General features: G+C 39.8%; 1 protein-coding gene and 1 long non-coding RNA gene across 7 annotated transcripts in view; one reads left to right on the forward strand and one right to left on the reverse strand.

The window, feature by feature from the left end:
- Positions 1-16,610, reverse strand: part of CNTNAP5 (contactin associated protein family member 5) — a 1,071,087-nt gene that overhangs the window by 350,207 nt on the left and 704,270 nt on the right. For 4 of the 6 annotated variants that reach the window (XM_040228922.1, XM_040228923.1, XM_040228924.1 and 1 more), the window contains one exon: positions 10,509-10,513. The exons of the other annotated variants lie outside the window; for them this stretch is intronic. In XM_040228922.1, coding sequence (XP_040084856.1) covers positions 10,509-10,513 — 5 coding nt within the window. The remainder of the gene's footprint in view (positions 1-10,508; positions 10,514-16,610) is intronic. 6 annotated transcript variants of the gene reach the window in all.
- The window catches only part of LOC120854700, a 381,893-nt gene continuing 369,069 nt past the window's right edge, over positions 3,787-16,610 (forward strand). Inside the window, exon 1 of the long non-coding RNA XR_005719045.1 lies at positions 3,787-3,899. This is a non-coding gene — a long non-coding RNA (uncharacterized LOC120854700). The remainder of the gene's footprint in view (positions 3,900-16,610) is intronic.

The raw sequence follows: 16,610 nt of genomic DNA on the forward strand, positions 1-16,610 counted from the left end.
TTTGAATGTTTCAGAATAAAACTTTGAGGAAAATAAGATAGAACTTCACACAGTGCTTCACATAGAGAAAAGGCTCAAAACCATTCTACTCTGCCCCAGCAAATCCATGTGAATGTGCTCTTACAACCACACACACACACACACACACAGCTAAGAACAACGGACTAAATAGTTTTCCAAAAGCAAACACTATTTCCAGGACTTCCCTGGTGGTACAGTGGTTAAGACTCAGCACTTCCACTGCAGGAGATATGGGTTCCACACTTGGTTGGGGAACTAATATCCTGTATGCATGGGGCACAGCCAAAAATTACTTAATTAATTAACATAATAAAAGTTTAAAAGTATGATCAAATTCAATCATCCATAGCATGATAGCTCATCCATTTTCAAATAGAAGTATTTGTTATTGATGTTGAATTACTTTGTAGGGGAGCTTTCAAGGCACCAGGAATGTTCCTGAAGTTTATTAGTTATTATTTTCATCACTGTTTCCCTTGTAGCTCAGCTGGTAAAGAATCTGCCTGCCATGTGGGAGGCCTGGGTTTGATCCCTGAGTTGGCAAGATCCCTGGGAGAAGGGAAAGGTTACCCATTCCAGTAATCTGATTTGGAGAATTCCATGGACTGTAAAGTCCATGGAGTCGCAAAGAGTTGGGCACAACTGAGTGGCTTTCACTTTCACTTCCATTTTCATCATTATATCCCAGAAACACCAAGAAGCCAGTGTCAAGGTTTCTGAGAAGAGAGTGAGGAAAATAATGTTATAAACAAGCACATATGTGGTATATAATGCCAGAAAATGGTTTTCTTGTGGTTTACAATGATTAACTCCTATAAAACTCACAACAGTCTCATACATAGGCTCTATTTGTAATGACCAAGAAGGCAACTAAGGAACAAGGAAGCCAAGTAACTCCTTGGATCACATAACTTGACAAAACTAGGAAGTATCAGTGCTGAGATGCAAGCCATGCCCAAGCACTTGCCACCGATGCTGAGCAGATGTTTACTGATTATGTGGATTCAAGGGGGAGCCATGAGAAAGGTGATGGACTGAAGAAAGTCATAAGAGCAAACAATAAGGGAGAAGGAGATTGAGTACATGTCATTCCAGAACAAAGTCATATCTAAGTCATAAGAGTTAGCCAGGACACCCACAGCTGGCAGCGAAAATAGCATATGGAAACTGTCACCACAGATGGTCGACCCAGCCAATGTCTCTTATCAGCTCCTCTTTACAAGAAGATACAAATAGAACAGAGTCAAACTCTGTGCACACAGCAGGCATGGCTGATTGGTGCTCAGGAGACTTGAGCTCACCCGCTGTGAAGATCCATGAAGAATAAAGGCTCCTAGATAAAGGGTCCCTCTGCTTCCCCTGCATCACAAAATGTGGAATCACAAACTGCTAGTGCCTTTTGGGCTTTTTTATTCTTTGTAATGTATAGACTGACTTTGATTCATCATCTCTCCCCAGAATTCTGGGCTCAAAGCAAAAGCAAGATTTCTGGGAGAAACCTTTGACTCCCACTTGTTATTTCATTCTTCTGAACAAGAAAAGTGTTTGCCCAAAGGTAAGACTGTATTAAAACACACGGATGAGCCAAGAGCCTTCAAATGAGTCAAGGAGCCCTTGGGCACAAGCTCGCTGCATCACCACATCCATGATGTCACTGAGCTCATCAAGATTGATTTTTCCTCTTTTCTCTTCTCTGCCTAACTCAAGACACATATGTTTCAACTTCATAACTAAGCTCTATGTCTCCAACAAAGCCCTACTTGATCACTTCTGTCCCTGATTCCTTCAACATTTAGTTCTTCCCAATGGCTCAGCAGTAAAGAATCTGCCTACCAATGCAGGAGACATAGGACGATTCCCTGGAGGAGGGCATGGCAACCTACTCCACTGTTCTTGCCTGGAAAATCTCACGGACAGAGGAGCCTGGCAGGCTGACAGTCCATGGGGTCATAAAGAGTCAGACATGATGGAGCACACGTGCACACTGCTTATGATGATTACAGAGGCACAGAAATGTGGGTTTGATCCCTGGGTCAGGAGAATACACTGGAGAAGGAAATGGCTACCCATTCCAGCATTCTTGCTTGGAAAATTCCATGGACAGAGGCACCTCTGGGCTAGACTCCATGGGGTCACAAAGAATCGGACATGTCTGAGCACACACACAAACAAGATGATGGAGCTGGGTGATTGTGGCTTCTATCTCAGGAGCTCTTAGAGAATGCTACATATTGTACTGAGCACATGAGGTACGTTGTTTATTTAATTTTATTTAACCCACACATCAACCCACTGAGGTAAAATTAACTGATCATTCCTATTATACAGATGAAGAAACTGAGTCTCATAGAAATGAACATGCTCAATATACCCTGGTGTTGAGAATCTATGGGATAACTGGACAAATTAAATAGAATGACCTAAAGGGAAAGGTTTTAAGAGCTGGAAGTTAAGCGTAAGTCCTAGAGCACAAGGGTCAGTGATTTATATGGCTTATACAGCATGGAGCACAGAGGAGCCTCAATAAATACAGGTTGTTTGGACTGTGTCCTGATCCCCATACACCACGAGGAAGGGCTTTCCAGGTACCCGCAATAAAAAATGTGCGGTGCAAGTTCCATCAAGAAGGGGCAGGATAAGCCTTGTGTTTGGTCTTAAAAAGAGCAGCTCTTTTAATCACTGACTAGTTCTCCCACCCTGCTTAGAAGTGGGGAGACAAAGAAAGAAGGTAATTACTAAATGCTGTACACTGTGATAATCACCTTAATATAGCTGTTTCCCAAGATCCAAAATCTTCAGGTGCTTGCTAAAAGTGTTATTTTTATCATAGTCCTAAACCTATTGAATAAAGATTGCTGGGAACAAGCCTAGAAAATTCCATTTTAAATGTTTGTCTCAGTTCATTTTTAAAAGAAAGAAAACTTAAGCAACTTTATTTTATATTATTTTCATCAAATACTTGAACAATTAGGGGGTGACAGAGAATGGGATGGTTGGATAACATCATAGATGCAATGGATATAAGTCTGAGCAAACTCTGTGAGACAGTGAAGGACAGGGAAGCCTGTTGTGCTGCAGTCCATGGAGCTGCAAAGAGTCAGACACAACTTAGCAACTCAACAACAAAAAGTAACAATCCAGGAAGGAATGATGCAGGTCTTCTCCCTGCAGGATCACTTCCTGGAAAACCTTTCCACTGTGGCCTTCACCCATGGATGGAAGCAACACAGGTAGAGGAAGTGTCTGTGTGAACCGACACTTGGGTCTTCATTGGCCTCAGAGCATCTGTGTCATCTGGGCTAGGAACCCAAGAACGAGAATCACAAATTAGATCCAACTTCACTGTTTGCTCCTGACAAGAACTTGGACAATTTATTTAGCCTCTCAAGATTTCAGCACCCTGCTCTGTAAAATGGAAATAATGATACCTTTTTCACATGATTTCTAAAAAACCTGAATGGCCTCATGAATGTAAAGTGCCTATCATGGCATCTCCAACAAACAGAAACCTGATTAAATGTTAGCTGTTTCTAGTGTAAAATTCAGCTCAGAGGGCATCTCTTCAAGCGCATCTTCTCTGAGCACTGTGCTGTCTCCATGCACCCCTTGGTATAACCACTGACTCCTTGGTACTCTTTCTGTACTATTGGTTGCTACTCTATTTGCCATACCAGGTGTAAAAACTGTTAAAACGTCTGATTCCCTCTCTGAACTGTGAATTCCTTGAGAATAACACAAACATTTATTGTGAAACCTTGGTGCTTAGTCCAGCCAGTGCTCAAAGGTTATTTTAATGGCTTATCATAAATGACCAGCTGAATAAAGTAAGTGCCCTAAATATAAACCTTCAAGTTGCAAACCTTCAAAGATGAGAACATGTGTGCCACCTACCTTATGTCAGCCGTTCAACTGTACTACTATACTTTGCAAGGTATTTAATGTAAGAATAAGATATTTTCTTTATTTTTTGTGCTTTTTTTTTTGGTTTATTATTATTTTTTTATTTAAGTACAGTTGACTTACAAACTGCATAAAACATTCATTATGTTATTTAGCAAAACATTGGTTTCAGCAATAAAGACCATTTTTTTTTACATTTAATATGTTAAACATATTGATCAGTATATTGATAATCAACATGACTTCTGGTACTTGACCCAACACTGGCTGACATCTCCTAAACAGTACTTTCTTGTTTTTATGTATTATTGGTGTGAAAAATACAGTACAGTACTATATATCTGATTGTGGTACCTAGGTTATCTTTATTGGACTTATGAACAAATCGGACTTACAAATGTGCTCTACGAACAGAACTTGTTCATATGTAGGGGACTTAGTCTAAGTGACTGATTGATTGAATGAATGAATAATGTGTAAGTAGACTCCTCTGCCCATGGCATTTTCCAGGCAAGAATACTGGAATGGGTTGCCATTCCCTTCTCCAGGGGATCTTCCTGACCCAGGGATTGAACTCTGATCTTCACATTGTAGGCAGATTCTTTACCACTGTGCCACCTGGGAAGCCCTGTCAGTAACCACACCCATGAAAAAATAAATGCAGAAATAAATAAATGAAAGAATTAATGAATGGGTAAATAAATAAAAGTTTAATAAAATAATCCAAGAAATGAGTTAGTTAATGGATGTGCATTTATGAACAAGCAACTAAATCTATGAAAATCACATTACAATCATTTTCCCCAACTTTGTCATGTACTTTCTGTTCTCACTCACTTTGGCTGGAATCAATGGGCCCTGCTAAAGTGGTGTGTGTGAAAGGTATTTCTCTAAGTGCCTGTGAAAACTCTTGGCAATTCAAAGGTGACAACGCTTTAATTTCACAGTAATTCTACAGCTTTACAACTTAGTAGTTTTATTTAATGGCCCAATTTAGCAGGAGATTATGCAGTCTGCCGCTAGTCCAGAGAGACCACTTTAAAGCTTGGGCCTTCCACACATGCCGATCTACTCCCCAGCTTTACCTAAGAGACCAGCCTTCTTGAAGCTATATGTGGTCACCAGGCCTTGGCTGACAGTGTGGTGGTGGTTTTGTTACTAAGTCGTGTCTGACTCTCTGCGAGCTTATGGACTATAGCTTGCCGGCTCCGCTGTCCATGGGATTTCCCAGGCAAGAACAGTGGAGTAGGTAGCCGTTTTCTTCTCCAGGGGATCTTCCTGACCCAGGGATCAAATCTGCATCTCCTACATTTGAAGGTGGATTCTCTACCACTGAGCCACCTGGGAAGCCCCTGACTGACAGCATGATGTATTAAACAGGGAGACTGACATTTTAAAAGTCTTCCGTCTTCTAAGCAGCTGGATGACCATCCTTGTTCAGTTCAAAAAGTCCCCTGGAAAACACTTACTTGGTCTACAAAAAGCAAACTGTCCCTCTGGAATATTAGGTTGGTGCAAAAGTAATTGTGGCTGGTGCAAATTCATTGCAATTGGTGCAAAAGTAATTGAGGTTTAAAAATAATTGTGGTTGGCACAAAAGTAATAGTAATTGCAGTTGATGCCAAAGTAATTGAGATTTGCGCAAAAGTAATTGAAATTAAAAAGTTATTGTGCCTGATGCAAAAGTAATTGCAGTTCTTTCAAAATAGTAATTGCAGTTGGTGCAAAACAGCAATTGCGGTTGGTGCAAAATAGTAATTGCAGTTGGTGCAAAAGTCAGCCACAATTCTTTTTACACCAACTACAATTACTTTTGAATCTCAATTACTTTTGTACCAACCTAATAGAAGTAAAATACAGGCATTATTCCAACTGATTAAACTGCTAGTGAGCCACAGTGCATATGTCACTCATGAGTGAGTCCCAACCGAGCAACAATAACTGGACCATCAGGAGACACAATCTGTAGCATCCTCCCTGGATTGCCCACAGACAAGGGACACGGTTGCAAGGGAAGGGGGGAGAAGATAAAGAGGAAAACCTCAGTTTCTTAGGTGTCAGTCACTCTCCAACATTGTTTAAACATTAATTCATTTAACTTGACTACATCTCAATAATAAGAAGACATCATCAAACCCTCCATTTACAGAGAGAGAAACTGAGATACAAAGACAAGAAGACTTGTTTGTGGACCCAAGGGAAATAACTATAATACATAATAAACATGATAATTTGGAGGATGAATATGTACCAGAAATTGTTCTAAGAGTTTCAATTAATGCATATGAATTCATGTATCCTCACAACCATGTCCTTAAAAAATATAATCCATGAATTAAAAGCTTGCAATTTGCACAGGCAGGATAAAGGGGTGAGAAGATACGGGCAGACCTGTTTTTAAAGCATCACTCTTGCTGATATATGAATTATGAATCAAAGTGGGAAAGATCTGGGTGTTTTGTTTCTTTTTTACGACAAGGACTTGAGATGATATATTCTGTGGAATTCGGGGACCGTATCTGAATATTTTCTATATCTTAAGTGCCTTGTTAGTGCCTGGACAGAGCAAACAACCAACGCATATTGATTCAAATAGAAGACGATTGCCTTCCATGCTTTCCAGTCCTTTGATAAGAAGTATGGAGAAGTAGGCAGAGCCAAAGATTTAAATCAGCTGGTTCTAGTTGGCATCCTCTTCTATAACTCACTAGCCTTGGCAGCGGCAGCCCACTCCAGTGCTCTTGCCTGGAGAATCCCATGGATGGAGGAGACTGGTAGGCTGCAGTTCATGGGTCACAAAGAGTTAGACACGACTGAGCGGCTTCACTTTCACTTTTCACTTTCATGCACTGGAGAAGGAAATGGCAACCCACTCCAGTGTTCTTGCCTGGAGAATCCCAGGGACAGCGGAGCATGGTGGGCTGCCATCTCTGGGGTTGCACAGAGTTTTACCACAGTGTAAATCGACTGAAGCGATTTAGCAGCAGCAGCAGCAGCAGCCTCATTAGCACATTTGTAAAGAAAATAACAAAATTTCAAAGTAATGCATCTCTAACTAGTCTCATGACCAACAGATATCTAGCACAGTTTTACACAGTCTGTAATCAAGTCACAATATTTTGGTAACAGTACTTCTGCCATGATGGCAGAACCTGGAGAACTTGAGCCCAGCCCAGCTTCTACAAACTGTAGAAGAGTTTGGCAGATAATGGAAGCTAATACTTCCTTTTTGGTGTGTGTGTGTGTATGTGTAAACCAGAGTGTTTGGGATAGAAATCAGCCAACAGGAGAAACCAAGACAGAACTTGATGACAAATACATATGGCACCAGCAACTGAAATCTACTCCTCTTGGTGTAAAATACAGCTTCAAAAAATTAACAATGTACTAAGAAGTTTGGGGGAAACAAATGTGCCATAAGTGAGTGGTCCCATTGTGTGTCATGAGTAACTCTTATTTCCTCTATACTGACAGACTCTTGTGCAGTCCATACGTAAGATTGTCACCTCAATGACATTGCTCTAACTTTGGAAAGCAACGCCAACAACTATTAGACTGAACTAAACGGACATTTTTTTTTTCTTTCTGTCAATGACTTGGATGATAATCTATTACCTGCAATCCCACTGCACAATTATGTTCAGGAATATTAGAGAGATTTCAATTGCAGCTTCCCTACCTACTCCATCATGCATGCTTTGATGAGTTTTAATGAAAACAGAGCCTGTTGCCAAAGGAGTGAGAAACAGAGCATCATAATAGCAAGAGTGATAAGACATAGAAATTCCCAAGATGGCTTGTAAATGAACTAGGAGCTATTTGAGAAGCAAAACAAGTTTTGCTTTCAAGATTTGACCAAACCTTCCTTGCAAATTTCTCTTTAGTGCCTGATGGTCTCTGTACAGGTCTAGCCACGTGAAACAGGTTTTGTATCAATCAAGACAGGAAATAAATGTGTTTTTGTTAGTGGTTCTAGACAAACAACTTTGCATATCAATATGCAATTATACTGCACAGAGGAAAAACTGTGTGGCTGGAAAACATCTTTTAACATGTTGACAAGGTGTCTTGTTAACAATTCAAAATGGCAAAATGTAAAGAGTAGAGTCAGTTGAAATGTCAAGCTCTAGGGAAAATCTTGTCAGAGTGTCTCTTGCTTTTAATTCTGCCTTATTGATACTGGAAATTTCCCCTCAGACATGCTCCATCCAGGCTTCTAAGGTCTCTGAAATCTGTGGCAACACAGAAGGAATAAAAACACCATTGCTGGCAAGAGGAAATAGTTACCTTTTACCCCTCATTTGGGGGCTTCACTTGTGACTCAGCTGGTAAAGAATCGGCCTGTAATGTGGGAGACCTAGGTTCTATCCCTGGGTTGGGAAGATCCCCTGAAGAAGATAAAGGCTACCCACTCCAGTATTCTGGCCTAGAGAATTCCATGGATAGTCCATGGGGTAGCAAAGAGCTGGACATGACTGAGCAACCTTTCATTTTCACCACTCAGATGGCCATATAGGTTCTATCTATACTACTAGAAGAGCAGTGAGAGTGAATGAGGTCATGGTTAATATTACATCATGATATCTGTCTACTCTGTTTCATGACCATCTACGTTTTGGGACAAGGAACTTGCCATATATAACATATTCCTCAGATTAATCTCAAAAGGCAGACAATTTTATCATCTTCATGTCCCTGATAAGAAAACCAAGATCCAGGAATGTTGAATGACTTGTCCTAGGTCACACAACTAGAACGTGCCAACGCTAAGATAGGAACTCCAATGTGACTCCAAAACCTGTGTTCCTTCCACTAGTGACACTTATGTTGGGAGAAGAATAGGCTTTGGGGAGACAGGAGAGCAATGATGGATCTTGGAACAATGAGGAGCAACAGGACACTTTTCACTCTTGGACTTGTAGGAAAGGTTACAAATAGCAGGAGTGACTCAAGCTCAGTTCAGAATACAGTAAGCCCCCTACATACAAACCTTCAAGTTTCAGATTTTCAAAGATGCAAAAATATGTTTCATCAACATCAGGTATGAGTGAAATTGCAGCTTGTCCTCTGTCTCCTATTGCTGACAATCCTTCACTGTACCTCCTCCAGTCAGTAACTCTTCTTGCCTGCTCACTCAATGCCAGCCCCTGTATACAAGCTGTTGCACTTTACAATTGTACTTTTCAAGGTACTATACTGTAGGTTAAAAATGTTTTCTTTATAATTTGTGCTTGTTTTTTATCTATTATTTGTGTGCAAGTATTATAAACCTATTATAGTACAGTACTGAATAGCTGATTGTATTAATTGGGTGCTTTGACTAACTTGTTGGACAACTTGTTTGTATTTAGGGAACTAGACATGAAGGTAATATCTGTGGTTTCAAGCTGTCATTGATGGAATGGGCCACAGCCTTAGTCTAAGATAAATTATGGGAAGTGGAAAAAAAAAAAAAGGAGAAAGGCAGAAATTAATGCTTAATGTGGCTATGATTTCTCAGAGTTCCATGTAGCCTGGGCTCAACAGAGTCTGTATAACAGTAAATCCAGGAATTCCTGACACTCTGTTTCTCATTTTCCATCGAGGACCATGGAACACAAAAGTAAAGAGTGGTTATAATGCAGTGTGATCAAATGAGAACAGAGCACAGAGAAGGGACACCCAACCTCTAGGTACCAAGTGTGTGAGTCAAGGTTCTCCAGAGAACAGAACCAACACAATATTCATGGCAACCCACTCCAGTGTTCTTGCCTGGAGAATCCCGTGGACAGAGGAGCCTGGTGGGCTGCCATCTATGGAGTTGCACAGAGTCAGACACGACTGAAGTGACTTAGCAGTACTTAGCAGTAATTTTTTTTTCCCCCTCAGTGCCTAATTGGTTCCCAGTATATGGAGGATAGACCAGTAGGCTGGAAATCTAGTAAACTATCACAGTTCAGGAAGAAATATAGTCTGCTGGGTGACTTTCTTCTTGCTTGGAGGAGGTCAGTCTTTGTTTTGTTGAGCCGTCAGCTGATTGGATAAGGCCATCTGGCTTTTTGGAGGGCAATCTGCTTAATTCAAAGGCCACTGATTTAAATATCAGTCTTATTTAAAAATCCTCTTCACAGAAGTATTCATGATAATGTCTGATATCATCTGCACATCATGACTCAACCAATCTGATGTTTCACTCACCACATTTTTGTGTATCAACAACACACACTTCCCACACAGGTACTTTGGATGTTCACTTATTCCAGCTTCTTACTATGCCCTAATCTTTCTCCACTCCTGTCTCGCTCTTTGCACTGATTCTAGTGCCCAGCACTTCCTCACTTTCTGATGGCATCTAACTCATTCTGTGAGTCTACCTTATTCATTTTCACTAAGCAATACAATCCCAAATCAAACTAGATTCCTTGTTGTCTCAAATACATTCCTCCGTACTGGCCCAACTAGGCTATTGCAGCCAAGAATGAACATGAACTTCACATCATTGTCTGAAACTGTCCACATTTGGACTAAAAGACTTAGACAGAGGCATCAGATAGAGGCACGGGTCCCAGGTGTCCCTTTGAATAAAACATTATGGTAGTATATGTCACTGTTTCTCTTAGTGGTTCACTTGTCCTTAATTACTCACCACTTGAATGGCTTACCAACTTTGAGAGTCAGCTAGCTCTCTTAAGTGTCTCTTTCATGAATTTCCTTGAATCCATTCTAATCTCACTTTCTTTGAAGCTGCAAATGAAGGTTCTTTCTGCTTCAGATGGGAACCTAATGAACAAATTCATACTTCATATATTTGCATGGCTTGTGGATTTCACTCACTGATCCTACTTCACAACCAACTTTCATCCTTAATGAATGAAAGTAACTTTTTCCCCTGGGTTTGTTTGGACAGTTCTTTAACCAGGATATTTTCCATTTGCTCCATTGGATGTACTCTCCACCCTTCTATAGCATTCTCTGTGCCCGGGAAAGCTGACTAAAAGCCTTATCTAAGTACAGTAAGTTGTCTACAAACAAGTGAGCTCCATTCTGAGAGTGAGTTCATAAGTCCAATTTGTTCATATGTCCAACAAAGTTGGCCTAGGTATCCAACTAACACAATCGGATATATAGTACTATACTGTAATATTGTATAAGAATAAGCAACATTTACCATCTTTTTCAGATCTTCCAGATGTTCAAGCTGGATTTTAAAAAGGCAGAGGAACCAGAGATTGAATTGCTAACAGCCATTGGCTATTAGAAAAAGCAAGAGAATTCCAGAAAAATATCTACTTCTGCTTCATTGACTATGATAAAGACTTTGACTGTGTGGATCACAACAAACTGTGGAAAATTCTTAAAGAGATGGGAATAACATGCAAATCAATCAAGTGATACAACACATTAACAAATTGAAAGATAAAATCATATAATTATCTCAATAGATACAGAGAAAGCCTTTGACAAAATTCAACATCCATTTATGATAAAAACACTCCAGAAAGCAGGCATAGAAGTAACATGTGAAAAGTGAAAGTGAAAGTCACTCAGTTGTGTCTGACTCTTTGCAACCCTATGGACTATACAGTTCATGGAATTATCCAGGCCAGAATACTAGAGTACGTAGCCTTTCCTTTCTCCATGGGATCTTCCCAACTAAAGGATTGAACCCAGGTCTTCCACATTGCAGGCAGATTCTTTACCAGTTGAGCCACAAGGGAAGCCCATACCTCAACATAATAAAAGCCATATATGATAAAACTGTAGCAAACATTATCCTCAATGGTGAAAAATTGAAAGCATTTCACTTAAAGTCAGGAACAAGACAAGGGTGCCCACTCTCATCACTACTATTCAACATAGTTTTGGAAGTTTTAGCCACAGCAATTAGAGAAGAAAAAGAAATAAAAGAAATCCAGGTTGGAAAAGAAGAAGTAAAACTCTCACTGTTTGCAGATGACATGATCCTCTACATACAAAACCCTAAAGACACCACCAGAAAATTACTAGAGCTAATCAATAAATATAGTAAGGTTGCAGGATATAAAATTAATACACAAAAATCCCTTGCATTACTGTACACTAACAATGAGAAAATAGAAAGAAAAATTAAGGAAACAATTCCATTGACCATTGTGATGAAAAGAATAAAATACTTAGGAATAAATCTACCTAAAGAAACCAAAGACCTATATACAGAACATTATAAAACACTGATGAAAGAAATCAAAGGTGACACATATAGGTAAAGAAATACACCATGTTCATGGATGGGAAGAATCAATATAGTGAAAAATAAGTATATGACACAAAGCAATCTATAGATTCAATGCAATACCTATCAAGCTACCAATGGTATTTTTCACAGAAGTAGAATAAATAATTTCATAATTTGTTTGGAAATACAAAAAAAACCACTATAATATACAAAGCATTCTTGAGAAAGAAGAATGGAACTGGAGGAATCAACCTGCCTGACTTCAGACTATACTACAAAGCTCTAGTAATCAAGAAAGTATGGTACTGGCACAAAGACAGAAATATACATCAATAGAACAAAATAGGAAGCCCAGAGATACATTCATGCACCTATGGACACCTTATTTTTGACAAAGGAGGCAAGAATATACAATGGAGAAAAGACAATCTCTTTAACAAGTGGTGCTGGGAAAACTGGCCAACTACCTGTAAAACAATGAAACTAGAACACTTTCTAACACTCTACACAAAATTAAACTCAAAATGGATTAAATGTAAGACCAGAAACTGTAAAACTCCTAGCAGAAAATGTAGACAATACACTCTCTGCCATAAATCACAGCAGGATCCTCTATGACTCACCTCCCAGAGTAATGGAAATAAAAGCAAAAATAAACAAATGAGACCTAATTAAACTTAAAAGCTTTTGCACACACAGGAAACTATAAGCAAGGTGAAAAGACAGCCTTCAGAATGGGAGAAAATAATAGCAAATGAAGCAACTGACAAATAATTAATCTCAAAAATATACAAGCAGTTCATGCACCTCAATTTCAGAAAAATAAACGACCCAATCAAAAAAATGGGCCAAAGAACTAAACAAACATTTCTCCAAAGAAAACATACAGATGGCTAACAAACACATGAAAAGATGCTCAACATCACTCATTACCAGAGAAATGCAAATCAAAACCACAATGAGGTACCATCTCACGCCAGTCAGAATGGCTGCTATCAAAAGTCTACAAACAGCAAATGCTGGAGAGGGTGTGGAGAAAAGGGAACCCTCTTACACTGCTGGTGGGAATGCAAACTAGTACAGCCAGTATGGAGAACAGTGTGGAGATTCCTTAAAAAACTGGTAATAGAACGGCCAGCAATCAAATACAAGCCAGCAATCACACTGCTGGGCATACACACAAAGGAAACCAGAATTGAAAGATACATGTGTACCCCAAAATTCATTGCAGCATTGTTTGCAATAGCTAGGACATGGAAGCAACCTAGATGTCCATCAGCAGATGAATGGATAAGAAAGCTGTAGTACATATACACAATGAAATACTACTCAGCTATTTAAAAAAATGCATTTGAATTGTTCTAATGAGGTGGATAAAACTGAGCCTATTATTCGGAGTGAAGTAAGTCAGAAAGAAAAACACCAATCAGTTCAGTTCAGTTCAGTTCAGTTCAGTTCAGTTCATTCGCTCAGTCGTGTCAGACTCTTTGCGACCCCATGAATCGCAGCACACCAGGCCTCCCTGTCCATCACCATCTCCCGGAGTTCACGCAGACTCACGTCCATTGAGTCCGTGATGCCATCCAGCCATCTCATACTCGGTCACCCCCTTCTCCTCTTGCCCCCAATCCCTCCCAGCATCAGAGTCTTTTCCAATGAGTCAACACTTCGCATGAGGTAGCCAAAGTACTAGAGCTTCAGCTTTAGCATCATTCCTTCCAAAGAAATCTCAGGGTTGATCTCCTTCAGAATGGACTGGTTGGATCTCCTTGCAGTCCAAGGGACGCTCAAGAGTCTTCTCCAACACCACAGTTCAAAAGCATCAATTCTTCAGCGCTCAGCCTTCTTCACAGTCCAACTCTCACATCCACACATGACCACAGGAAAAACCATAGCCTTGACTAGACGGACCTTAGTCAGCAAAGTAATGTCTCTGCTTTTGAATATACTATATAGGTTGGTCATAACTTTCCTTCCAAGGAGTAAGCGTCTTTTAATTTCATGGCTGCAATCACCATCTGCAGTGATTTTGGAGCCCCCCAAAATAAAGTCTGATACTGTTTCCCCATCTATTTCCCATGAAGTGATGGGACCAGATGCCATGATCTTCATTTTCTGAATGTTGAGCTTTAAGACAACTTTTTCGCTCTCCTTTTTCACTTTCATCAAGAGGCTTTTTCGCTCCTCTTCACTTTCTGCCATAAGGGTGGTGTCATCTGCATATCTGAGGTTATTGATATTTCTCCTAGCAATCTTGATTCCAGCTTGTGTTTCTTCCAGTCCAGCGTTTTTCATGATGTACTCTGCATAGAAGTTAAATAAGCAGGGTGACAATATACAGCCTTGATGTACTCCTTATCCTATTTGGAACCAGTCTGTTGTTCCATGTCCAGTTCTAACTGTTGCTTCCTGACCTGCATACAGATTTCTCAAGAGGCAGGTTAGGTGGTCTGGTATTCCCATCTCTTTCAGAATTTTACACAGTTTATTGTGATCCATACTGTCAAAGGCTTTGGCATAGTCAAGAAAGCAGAAATAGATGTTTTTTTTGGAACTCTCTTGCTTTTTTGGATGTTGGCAATTTGATCTCTGGTTCCTCTGACTTTTCTAAAACCAGCTTGAACATCAGGGAGTTCACGGTTCACGTATTGCTGACCCTTGGCTTGGAGAATTTTGAGCATTACTTTACTAGCATGTGAGATGAGTGCAATTGTGTGGTAGTTTGAGCATTCTTTGGCATTGCCTTTCTTTGGGATTGAAATGAAAACTGACCTTTTCCAGTCCTGTGGCCACTGCTGAGTTTTCCAAACTTGCTGGCATATTGAGTGCAGCACTTTCACAGCATCATCTTTCAGGATTTGAAATAGCTCAACTGGAATTTCATCACCTCCACTAGCTTTGTTCGTAGTGATGCTTTCTAAGGCCCACCTGACGTCACATTCCAAGATGTCTGGCTCTAAATTAGGGATCACATCATCATGATTATCTTGGCCATGAAGATCTTTTTTGTACAGTTCTTCTGTGTATTCTTGCCACCTCTTCTTAATATCTTCTGCTTGTGTTAGGTCCATATCATTTCTGTCTTTTATCAACCCCTCTTCGCATGAAATGTTCCCTTGGTATCTCTAATTTTCTTGAAGAGGTCTCTAGTCTTTCCCATTCTGTTGTTTTCCTCTATTTCTTTGCATTGATCACTGAAGAAGGCTTTCTTATCTCTTCTTGCTATTCTTTGGAACTCTGCATTCAGATGCTCATATCTTTCCTTTTCTCCTTTGCTTTTTGCCTCTCTTCTTTTCACAGCTATTTGTAAGGCCTCCCCAGACAGCCATTTTGCTTTTTTGCATTTCTTTTCCATGGGGATGGTCTTGATCCCTGTCTCCTGTACAATGTCATGAACCTCATTCCATAGTTCATCAGGCACTCTATCTATCAGATCTAGGCCTTTAAATCTATTTCTCACTTCCACTGTATAATCATAAGAGGTTTGATTTAAATCATATCTGAATGGTCTAGCGGCTTGCATATATATGGAATTTAGACAGATGGTAATGATGACCCTATATGCAAGACAGTAAAAGAAATACAGATATAAAGAACAGACTTTCGGACTCTGTGGAAGAAAGAAGGCAAGGGTGGGATGATTTGAAAGAATAGCATTGGAACATGTATATTACCATTTATGAAACAGATCACCAGTCCAAGTTCAGTTTATGAAACAGGGCACTCAAAGTCCATTCACTGGGACAACCCTGAGGGATGAGATGGGGAGGGAGGTGAGAGGGTATGTTCAGGACGGGAGACACATGTACACCATGGCTTATTCATGTCAATGTATGGCAAAAACCACTACAGTATTGAAAAGTAATTAACCTCCAATTAAAATAAATACTTTAATTAAAAAGAAAGAGAGAAGGGAATACCAGACTACCTTACCTGCCTCCTGAGAAATCTGTATGCAGGTTAAAAAGCAACAGTTAGAACATGACATGGAACAGTGGACTATTTCCAAATGGGGAAAGGAGTATGCCAAGGCTATATATTGCCACCCTACTTATTTAACTTATATGCAGAGTACATCCTGTAAAATGCCAGGCTGGATGAAGCACAAGCTGGAATCAAGTGTGTTGGGAGAAATATCAATAACCTCAGATATTCACATGACATCAACTTATGGCAGACAGCAAAGAAGAACTAAAGAGCATCTTGATGAAATAGCAGAGTGAAAAAGTGGCTTAAAACTCAACATTCAAATAATGAAGATCATGGCATCTGGTCTCATCTATTTATGGCAAATTGATGGGGAAACAATGGAAACAGTGACAGACTTTATTTTCTTGGGCTCCAAAATTACTGCAGATGGTGACTGAAATCATGAAATTAAAAGACACTTGCTCCTTGGAAGAAAAGCTATAACCAACCTAGACAGCATATTAAAAAGCAGAAACATCACTTTGCCAACAAAAATCCATCTAGTCAAAGCTATGGTTTCTCCAGT

Source organism: Oryx dammah, unplaced genomic scaffold (assembly GCF_014754425.2).
Source record: "Oryx dammah isolate SB20612 unplaced genomic scaffold, SCBI_Odam_1.1 HiC_scaffold_27, whole genome shotgun sequence".
Taxonomy (NCBI): Eukaryota; Metazoa; Chordata; class Mammalia; order Artiodactyla; family Bovidae; genus Oryx; species Oryx dammah.